This window comes from Otolemur garnettii, unplaced genomic scaffold, assembly GCF_000181295.1.
Source record: "Otolemur garnettii isolate 467f Iridium unplaced genomic scaffold, OtoGar3 scaffold00142, whole genome shotgun sequence".
NCBI classification, from domain to species: Eukaryota; Metazoa; Chordata; class Mammalia; order Primates; family Galagidae; genus Otolemur; species Otolemur garnettii.
In genome coordinates, this window is record NW_003852537.1 from 1,825,528 (window position 1) to 1,836,480 (window position 10,953).

Here is a 10,953-nt window from a genome sequence, read left to right on the forward strand (position 1 = left end):
GGTCCGGGCTGGGGATTCAAACCCACCACCTTAGGTGTACGTGGCTGGCGCCTTAGCCGGTTGAGCTATAGGCGCCGAGCCCAGCTTCCTTCTTTTGCTCTCTTATTTCTCCATAGCACTTATCATTTTTAATACTACAGGTTTATTTATTTGTTGCTTATTTTCTACCCATTGGGATGTTTCTGTCTTGTCCCCTTTTGTATCTTTAGCACCTGCCTGGTTAGGACAGGTCCCAGTGAACATGTATTGAATGTATAGGTGCAATGTGTGTGTGCTTTAAAAACTAGCCTAATGATGGAGGGGGATAAAGGGGACTTGTGTTTAATTTTTAAGGCAAGTGGTAGATATATGAGTATTTGTGTTTTATATTTTTCTATGTCAGAAATAGTTTATAAGTCAAAAAATGATTTCTTTTTGAGACATAGTCTGAATCTGTTATCTAGGTTAGAGTGCTATGGTGTCATAGCTCACAGCAACCTCAAATACCTGGGCTCAAGCAATCCTCTGGCCTCAGCTTCCCGAGTAGCTAGGACTTCAGGCACCTGCTACAATGCCCTCCTATTTTTACTATTTTTAGTAGATACTGGGTCTCACTCTTGCTCAGGCTGGTCTCCAACTCCTGAGCTCAAGCGATCCACCCACCTTAGCCTGCCAGAATGCTAGGATTATAGGCATGAGCCACTGGCTCAAAACATTATTTTAACAATTAAGGCAGGCCCAACCTTAGGTTTCCATTCTTTCTTCTATCTTTCCAGTTGTCTCAGATATGGACTTTGGTGATTAGAGTTCCCTGTTTATAGAGTCCCCATGTCTCCTTCTCCCTAGAATGCCAGCCACCCTACATTTTTACTCAAATGCCTTTACCCTTGCTGAGGACATGCGTGAAGTTAGCTCCTTATAAGCCTGCAGGCTTGCCTGATGATAGCTTGCTTTGCAATTAGTTTCTCCTCTTCCCAGATACCTTGATTTGCTGTTGCAGCCTTTTCAGTGTCTTCACAAGTTCACTGTTATTCTTGTTGGCATGGTCCAGCTGAATTTCCATCTCATTCAGGTCTGTCTCCATCTTCTTCTTGAGACGTAGTGCCTCCGCCCGGCCCTTGGCCTCTGCCTCCAAGCTGGCCTGCAATGACTCAATTGCCCGCTGGTGGTTCTTCCTATAAGGCCAAGCAGAGGAGACCTTAGTATACTGGGCCTGCTGTTCAGTCTGTGTTAAACATCCCCAGATAAGAGGTCTCTCAGTATCAGTACAGGGGATATAGTCATCATGTTATGAAATTCAATACTTAAGTGGGAGAGTCTCATGCTTAGAAGAAAGAAAAGGAAGGTCATACTTACTGAATGTTTACCACATGTCTTATGTAATTTCAATTCACTTAACATGCTAATCAGCCCTGGGAGGAAACTGAGGCTCTGAGTTGCTGAAAACATGCCAAAGCCCACCCATTTGGCCTACAGTAGAGTCATAATTCAAATCCAGATGCTAAAGTCCGAGGTTTTTCCATTATAGAATGAGCTTAAGCCATACGAGTCAGTTTGTATCTCTCTTCAAAACAACAGTTATTAATTGGTTACATTTAATATATAACTATATTATAATCAACACAATAAATATTTCCATAAGATCTCATGTAAGATGTATTAATCTCCTTTTATAGAAGAAGACCAAGGAGGTAATTGAGATGTTTCATAAACGCTTGTTGAAACAAGGCAAATCAATGGTTGGCATGTAAAGATCCTGTCATGCTTTTCAGAATTCTGTACCTCCATACCATGTTCATCTCAGCTCCACCCCTGAATGCCTACCACATGCAGGTACATTGCTGGATTTGCAGCACCTTGAAATGTGTTCAATTTCTAGATACAGGAGAAGATATAATTCCCCGAAATGAATAAAATAGTGATTCACTTTGATTTAGGGGATAAACAGAAACTACAAAACATTGTTGAAAACAATTAAAGACAATTTAAATAAATAGAAATACAGACATAAATAAATACATTAATGGATCAGAAGTCTTAATATTTTAAAGTGGCAATAATCCCCAGATTGAGCTACAGATTAAACCCAATCCCTATTAAAATTTCAGCTAATTCTTTGTAGAAATTCACAGACTGATCTTAAAATTTATGTGTAAATGCAAGGAACCCAGAATGACCAAGACAGTCTTGAAAAATAACAAAGTTGTGGGACTCACACTTTCTAATTTCAAGGCTTATTACAAAACTACAGTAATAAAGACAGTATGGTTGTGGCATAAAGGTAGAAATATACATTAATGAAATAGAATTGAGAATAAAGAAATAAGCTCTCACATTTGTGATGAACTTATTTTCAATAAGGATACCAGGACCATTCAATGGGGGAGAAAAGTATTTTTAAAAAATAGTGATAGGACAACTACACTTGATCATATCCAAAAGGCTGAGAAACAATGTACTAGAACAACTGAATATCCACATGCAAAGAAAGTTAAGTTGGACCCTTACCCCACACTGTATATAAAAATTAACTCAAAATGGATCAAAGACCTAACTGTAAGAACTAGAACTATAAAAATCTTAGAAGGAAGTATAAACATAAGTTTTTGTGACTGGATTAGGTAATAGGTCTTTAGTTATAACAAGCACAAATGACTAAAGAAAAAAATAGACAAATTATACTTTTTCAAAATGAAAAACTTCTGAGCTTCAAAGGACACCTTTAAGAAAGTGAAAGACAACCCATAGAACAGAAGAAAGTATTTGCAAATCATATATAATAAGGGTATAGTATCCAGAATATGTGAAGAACTCTCATAACTATAAAAGGACAACCCAATTTTTAAAATGGACAATGAATCAATATTTCTCCAAAGAAGACAAACAAATGGCTAGCAGTCACCTAAAAGATTTTCAGCATCTGGGCATTGCCGGTGGCTCTAAGGGGTAGGGAGCTGGCCCCATATGCTGGAGGTGGTGGGTTCAAACCCAGCCCTGGCCAAAAACTGCCCCCCTAAAAGAAAAAACCAAAAAGATTTTCAGCATCATTAGCCATCATGGCAAAAATACTATGTATTTAAGTGTTTGTAAAACAGAAAGCACGGCATCATTGTAAAGTACTACCATTATTTCCACTTAATAGATGAGGAAACTGAGGTCCAGAGAGGTTTGTGTGAATTGCCCAAGGTCATGTGACTAGTAAGTGGCTGACAATTGGGTTTCTGGGCTCTAGACCATCATACTCCCTAAAACTCAGCCTCTCAATCTATCAGCTCCATACCTTGTAGCTTCAAATTCCTCTTCTTTCTCGTGGATTCTCCGGTCGATGTCAGCTTTGACCTGAGCCAATTCCAACTGAATTCGGATCACCTTGCTCTCTTCAACCTACCAAGAATATAAACATCAGTCTTTCTTGCCAAGAATGTGTGCAGTCCCTGGACAAGGATCCAGGCCACAAGTGACAGCCACATGGTTACCTCCAGGGAAGATTCAGCTTCTTCCAAGGCCACCTGGAGTTCTTCCTTTTCAATCTCTAGTTTTTTCTTCAACTTCTGCAGCTCATGCACACTCCGTCCTCCCTCTCCCAGCTGATCAATGAGATCCTTGATCTCCTCTGAGATAGGAATATGCATGTTAATAAGGCACATGAGGATGCTAGCATTCCAAGGTCATGGCCTGTGGCTTTGTCATTCCTCACTGAGGTAAGAAGCAGGCCCTCTTAGCCTCAGTAGATAAAAGGGGAAGCATTGTACTCCACAGGTTGACTCAGGGAATATCAGGGCTGGAACACTGGAGAATATTGGACTCAAACTCTTACAAGTTCCAGGTGGCTTTTGAAGGGGAGTAGAGGACATCATCCAGGTCTCAGTTGTTGCTGTCAGTGCTGGCATTACTGGCACACTCATGGCTCACATATCCCCCATCACCCATGCCTGGATGTGGTGGCTGTTTCAGCCATTCTTCTTATGGCTCCCTACTAGGCTGGGGCTACTTCACAAGGCTTGCTCTCACCTGGGTTTTACCTGCCAGGTGAGATATATTTTCCTCTGCTTTTAATCCTTTGGTTATCTGGGAGTTTTCTTATTTGCACTGGAGCTGGGGGGACCCAGGCCCTTTGGCAGTGACCGTCACCAGTGCATGATCATTGCCCCCTCCTGTTTTCCTTCATCTCCTAGACATGGAAAACTTTACTTTGTTCAGATGTTCTTCCCTAATTTTTAACTTGTGTATGTATTTACTTTATGCTCAATTCCTTCACTTTTGAAATTAAGAAAGCAAAACCCTCACAACTCAAAGTCTTGGTTCTCAAGAGTGTCTCCTCTAAGCAGACAACTCCCCTGGGAGGGACTCAGAGGACCTGGGGCAAATTTGGGGACTACTAGGCTATCTGTTTCTATACTCTGGAACATAGATATAATCCTAGGGAGGAGGCAGGGTGGGGTAACCCAGAACTGACTGAGAAAACCCTGTCTCACCTGAGATTTCATTTCTGCTGCTTAGCAGAATGGAGGCCCCAAAACAGTTTTTAAAAATAAAAACAGTGACATCTCTTACATAACTACTTGTGATTAGAAATGTGTGCCTACCTACCACAGAAATAAATAATGCAGTCAAATCTATGTATAGCAAAATTATCTTCAAGAGATGGTAACATTTTTTTTTCTTTTTGGCCAGGGATGGGTTTGAACCCGCCACCTCTGGCATATGGGGCCAGCACCCTACCCTTTTGAGCCATAGGTGCCACCCCAGAGATAGTAACATTTTCTAAGCAATATCCAACAGAATGAAATTCCATCCTAAGAGTCCTATATTTAAGAAATATATAGGCCAGGTGCGGTGGCCCATGCCTGTCATCCCAGCACTTGGGAGACCGAGGTGGGTGGATCACCTGAGCTCAGGAGTTTGAGACCAGCCTGAGCAGGAGCGAGATCCTGTCTCTAAAAAATAGCCGGGTGTTGTGGTAGATGCCTATGGTCCCAGCTACTCAGGAGGCTGAGACAAGAGAATTGCTTGAGCCCAAGAGTTTGAGGTTGCTGTGAGCTATGATGCTACAGTACTCTACTGAGGATGACAAAATAAGACTTTGTCTCAATTTAAAAAAAATATATATATATCATGTAATTTATTGAATACTATGCTGAAAGTGAAAAACAGAATGGTTGTATGGATATCCAAAGTTCATTTTCTACTAAATGCATATGGTGTTTTGCACAATTATGAAGTTTAAAAATCCTAAATTGAACCATCATAAGTCAGGGATCATCTGTATATTTCTTTCTGGGGCGGGGATAGAGTCTTATTTTGTCACCCTTGGTAGAATGCAGTGGCGTCACAACTCACAGCAACTTCAAACTCTTGGGCTCAAGTGATTCTCTTGCCTCAGCCTTCCTAGTAGCTGGGACTACAGGCGCCTGCCACAACACCTGGCTATTTTTTGTTTGTTTGTTTTAGCAGGCCTGGCCAGGTTTGAACCCACCAGTCCTGATGCATGTGGCCGGTGCCCTAACCATTGAGCTATGGGTGCCTAGCCAAATTACATGAGATATTAAACACTATTATAAAATAGGCTGTGTGGGCTTGGTGCCTGTGGCTCAAGTGGCTAAGGCACCAGCCACATACACTAAGGTGGCAGGTTCGAATCCAGTCCGGCCCGCCAAACAATAATGACGGTGCAACCAAAAAAAAATAGCTGGGCATTGTGGTGGGCACCTGTGATCCCAACTACTTGGGAGGCTGAGGCAAGAGACTTGCTTGCACCTAGGAGTTGGAGGTTGCTGTGAGCTGTGATGCCACAGCACTCTATCGAAAGGACAGTTTGAGGCCCTGTCTCAAAAAAAAAAATAGGCTTTGTGTTGCATGATTTTGTCCAACAGGCTAGTGTAAGTGTTCTGAGCATGTTTTAAGGCAGGCTGGGCTAAGCTATGATGTTTGGTGGGTTGGGTGTATTAAATGCATGTTTGACTTATGATATTTTCAACTTAAGAGGAGTTTATCAGGATGTAACTTCACTGTAAGTCAAGGAGCATCTTGTATATGTATATTGCTTATATATGCTGCCTGTAAGGACTCAGTACATAAAATCTATTGAGCCTTTATTTGTGCCAGCACTTTACTGAATGAAGATGCCACTCATTTTATCTTATTTCATCATCTTGACAACCTCAATAGGAAAGTAGAATTATTTCCTTATTTTACAGATGAGGAAACAGGCACAGAAGACTTACCTAACTCATGTAAAGTTACATTGCTGGGCATCTAAGTGCTTCTGGAAAGTGCTGGCTAGGGAATCAACAAACAAATTACTGAGTGCCCACCATGGACAGGTGCTCAGGAGGCAGGGACTTGAGCTGTGTCCCCATCTCTGCAGGCTCATTCCACCTGCCTGCCCTCACACTCACCCTGCAGGGTCTTATTCTCCTTCTTCGCTGATTCAAGGTGCTCCAGGACCTCCTCATAGGCGGTCTTAATCTTGAAGCTCTCTGTCATATACATGCGGCACTCCTTCTGTGAGCTGTCCACTTCCACCTGCAGCTCCTCACACTTCTGCTGCCATTCCGCTAGCATCTTGTCAAAGACGCGCTGCTTTTTGTCTAGGGCAGCGGCAGCAGCATTGGCCTGGGGCAAGGTAGACATGGTTTCTGGAAGTCTAACTTCTCCGCTCCTTTCCCCTCCTTCTGCCCCCACCAACCTCCCTTCCGTCCCTTTCCCCAGTAAACTTCAGGACCACAGTCTTATTGGGAATTAGAATATAATTCAAACTTAAAGCATAAGCACAGAACAGAGTCTGCAAAGAGCCTATTCCAGTTCTCAAACTTCTGATGTGTGACCCTAGACACTCCTCCTTATTTTCCCAGGCTAGAATATTCTTGAGTATAAAATGAGGAGTTTGGGCCATGGCAGCCTTCCCAGATATATGGTGTCTGACCTGACTCCCTATAATATATTTCTCTGTGGCATAATGCTATAAGTGGCACATCATTGTCCAACCCCAAACTGATTATTATTAGACTTCTTTTTCCATAGACCTTTGATTTTCTCATAACTTCCCAACAACTATGTATTTGAAATTGAGCTATATTAGATTTTGTAAAGTTTTTGATTAATTTCTCAATATGAGGAGGACCAAAACCTTTTTTGAGTTCAGGGCCTTTTTCCTGAAGTCTCTTACATGGACGTGGCCTCCTGCCTATGTGGCCCCTTGATGCAGTCACATTCTTAGATTCCATGGCCTGTGGCCCCTTGTAGCCCCTAAGAATCATGGTTCTTGACTAGGTAATTGTATGCCAGGAGGAATCATATTTGATTTGGCTGGAGAGTGGCAAATCAGTTTGAACCAGGGATGCAAACAGGAATATTTAGCCACACAAAGTGTGTGGGACATGGTTTGTATAAAAAAGAGAGAAACAGGGAAGACACATCGCACAACTTCCTGGGAACAAATTTGCGTTTCTCATGGACCTAATTAAATAGTGGCTTGTTGAGTGTTAAGATCTCAGTAAAGTTTACAAACATGCTCAAGCTGGTGTCCAGTGTGCTCCTGAAGATAAGCCCTATGCTCCACCCTCTCAGGCCACTAGTTTCTTCCTGATGACCCCAGATGTGTGACATTCTCCCACTAGCTCTGCTATGGGCTCTCTGCCCAGCAAATAGGCTGCTTTTGAGCATTTGACCCTCTGACCTTCTCCAAGTCGATGGTGAGGTCCTCAACTTCTGCCTGGAGCCTCTGTTTATTCTTCTCAAGGGAGGCAGCCCGGGCCTGGGCAGCTTCAGCTGCCTCCTCTGCTTCCTGGAGCCTAGCGGCCAACTTCCTCCTGTAGAACACATCCAGAGGGGCCATTAGAGAAATGTAGGAGCCCCACCACCCTTGTCAGAGGGTGGAGAGCCTGGCACTAAACTCTGGTGTCAGTGTTGGAAAAGATGCAGAATGTTCAGGAGAGAGCCACACCTTTGTCTGTCCTCTCATTCATTCATTCAACAAATACTTATGATTTCTTCTCTGGGCCAGGTGCTGCTCCAGGTGTTAACGATATAGCAGTGAAGAGAACAGACTAAGATACCTGCCCTTGTGAAATGTTTGTTCAGAAGTGGGGGAGGCAGACAGTATGTGCATATAGAACCTCATAAATGCTTCAAGGAGGAAAATCAGGGAAGCAGGGTGGGCAGTGCAGGTGGGAGGGGGTGACTGCAATTTCACCTGAGGATCTCAGGGGACTCTCTGAGAAGGGGACCCAGGAGCCAAGGCCCTGGGGTCCCTGCGGGTGTCAGGAAGAGGATTTCTGGCAGAGATGAGGTTAGGGATTGAGATTTAGGTTTAGCCTAGGAATAAGAGCCTTGGAGTGTGAACAGGCAGCCCCTAGCCTCAGTAGAATAAGACCAGAGGGCAGGAGGTGGAGGTTACAGGAAGGCAGATTTAGACTCAGGGTAAGAAAGAGCTTGAGATGAAAGTTTTACATCAGCTGGATGTCACTGTGCCTTACTATCATATCACCAGGAATTCCAGTAAATAGAAAGGACCAATGAGAAGACTGAGTCTCAACCACAGAACTTTCCTGTCAGCTTCTATAGTTTTTGAAAGAGGAAGAAAACTCAAAGGATGAGGGCATTTGCTGCAGTGCTGGTGAACTGGCCTCCCAGAGACCTTTGCCAGCATCTCCCTGGGTCCACTGATCAAGGTGGGATCAAACGGAATGAGCAGGGATACCTCATTTCAACAGAAGCCTTTTGAGCACGTCAGAGTCAGAGAAGTCCAGCCTAGAACTGAGCTCTGGCTCCTGATGTCCCTGCAGGAAACCTGAGTGTAGGTAGCCAGTCCTGAAATGTGGGACTCTGAAGTTGGTGTTAGGTGCAGAAAATTTCTGCTGTAGGCACCGAGTGGGCCACTTTGCCCAGAAACCCAGTGCTCCTCTTACAGAAGCCCATGAAACTCCTTCCCTTGGTCCTGGTCTTGGCCTCAGCAGTGCTCACTGCCCAGCCTGAGGGGGACACTCACTTGGTCTCCTCCAGTTCCTCAGTCCTCTGGATGGCATCAGTCTCATACTTGGTCCTCCAGCTGGTCACTTCAGTGTTGAGCTTGGACACAAGGCGCTGCAGCTCCGACTTGCCCCCCTGCTCCTCCTCCAGCTGCTCCTTTAGCAGGTCCAGGTCATGCTTGGTGTTGGCCAGGCTCACCACAGCTGCACTGCGAGACTGTGGGGACCAGACTGTCAGTGGCCCTCAGGGCTTTCTATAGCCCAGGGCCATCGCTTAGATACACATAACATTGGTGCAACAATGACAAAGGTGCAACATTGGTGCAAAGGTGACAAAGGAAAAAGACATGATTCTACAATCTAAAGCATCAGGGTTTCATTTTCCTTATTTTCATCCTATTATTGTCCACAAGGATAACTGATTTCATCTAGTCATCACATTTCATACTACAGCGTATTTTGGTTGTATTTTTTTTTTTTTTACATATAGAGTCTCACCCTGTTGCCCAGGCTAGAGTGGGCAGCTGTCAGCCTAGCTCACAGCAACATCAAATTCCTTGGTTCAAGCAATCCTCTTGCCTTAGCCTCTCTAGTAGCTGGGACTACAGGCACCTGCCAACATGCCAGGCTAATTTTTCTGTTGTTAGTAGAGACAGAGTTTCGTTCTTGCTGAGTCTGGTCTTGAACTCCTGAGCTCAAGGAATCCTCCTGCCTTGGCCTCCCAGAATGCTAGGATTACAGGTGTGAGCCATCATGCCCAGCCTTACTACAGTTTTGTAGTTAACATTTTTACTTGCTATACCTGTTCCTTCTACATCTCTATAACCTATAACCTTTAAGAAGGCAACTCTGTCTTCAACCCCCAACCACCACCACCAAACCAACCTTGGACTCTTCATCCAGCTGCCTCTTGTAGTCATCTGTTTGTGATGTCAGAGACGTCTTTATACGTAGCAGTTGATTGAGTCGGCTCTGGGATTCTTCATATTCCCGACTCAGTTCACTATTTTCAGCTGGGTGAAAAGGGATAGAAGAAATATATTGGATGAAGAACTGGTTCCCTAGCTAGGATGTTGCTTCTAAAGTACCTAATCAATATGGCAGCTTGGCCAACTGAGCAGGAACAGGGAGCACAGTGAACAACCATGCCAGCCACCCAAAGAAAATGAGCCCAGAGGTTGCCAACATCTAGGTGACTTGCATGGAATTAGGGGCTTCAGATCCCAACTGTCATGAGATACAGCAAAGCAATTTGGAGAAAACAGAGATACAAAGGAGCAGAGAGTGTTTACATTGTAAAATGTATTTGTCACTATCCCAGAACCTATAGTCCTGTCATCAATGGAATGACTTCTGGAGCCGAGGCCAGGAATGTCCATGAACCAAAAAGGAAGAGCCAGGGTTTTTGGTTCTACTCTCTAAGTCAGTTCATCTCACTTACCTTCACTTTTCCTAACCATCAAATGAAGGTATTGATTTTTAAAAAGTATTCAGAATGTGAGAAACTAGTCCTAAGGATAGCTACAAGTTAAGTTCTCTTGATGTCACACTGGAGTGTGGTCTAACAGGACCACCCACAGAGTATTTAGTTCTGTAACAGAATAAATCTCTGTGTGACTTACTATTTACCCCTGATTAGAGCCTCTGCAAAGTTAGGTGTTAACTTATATATTGATAAGTTACTGATCATCTTTGTCATTGAGATGCAAAGGATTTCTTCTGGTAGGGGGGAAAATACTAAACTAAACCCAGAGGTTACAGTATTTTTATGCGTGAGGACATTAACCAGTCTGGGGTCTAACCTAGTCGATAACATTTATTTCCCAGCTAACTATATAAATCTCTGCTTTTCCAGTGCTCCTTGAAGAGAGCTTTACCATTTTTTTGGTTCCCTTATTTTTTTTTTTTTTTTAGACGGAGCCTCAAGCTATCCCCCTGGGTAGAGTGCCATGGCATCACACTCACAGCAACCTCCAACTCCTGGGCTCAAGCGAGTCTCCTGCCT

General features: G+C 43.6%; 1 protein-coding gene across 1 annotated transcript in view; it reads right to left on the reverse strand.

Moving 5' to 3' along the window:
* Positions 1 to 10,953, reverse strand: part of LOC100954756 (myosin-16) — a 58,971-nt gene that overhangs the window by 5,110 nt on the left and 42,908 nt on the right. The window contains exons 31-37 of the mRNA XM_003798886.1: positions 9,834 to 9,961; positions 8,969 to 9,165; positions 7,658 to 7,790; positions 6,378 to 6,594; positions 3,456 to 3,592; positions 3,260 to 3,363; positions 962 to 1,154 (exon numbers count right to left, since the gene is read on the reverse strand). Coding sequence (XP_003798934.1) covers positions 962 to 1,154; positions 3,260 to 3,363; positions 3,456 to 3,592; positions 6,378 to 6,594; positions 7,658 to 7,790; positions 8,969 to 9,165; positions 9,834 to 9,961 — 1,109 coding nt within the window. The remainder of the gene's footprint in view (positions 1 to 961; positions 1,155 to 3,259; positions 3,364 to 3,455; positions 3,593 to 6,377; positions 6,595 to 7,657; positions 7,791 to 8,968; positions 9,166 to 9,833; positions 9,962 to 10,953) is intronic.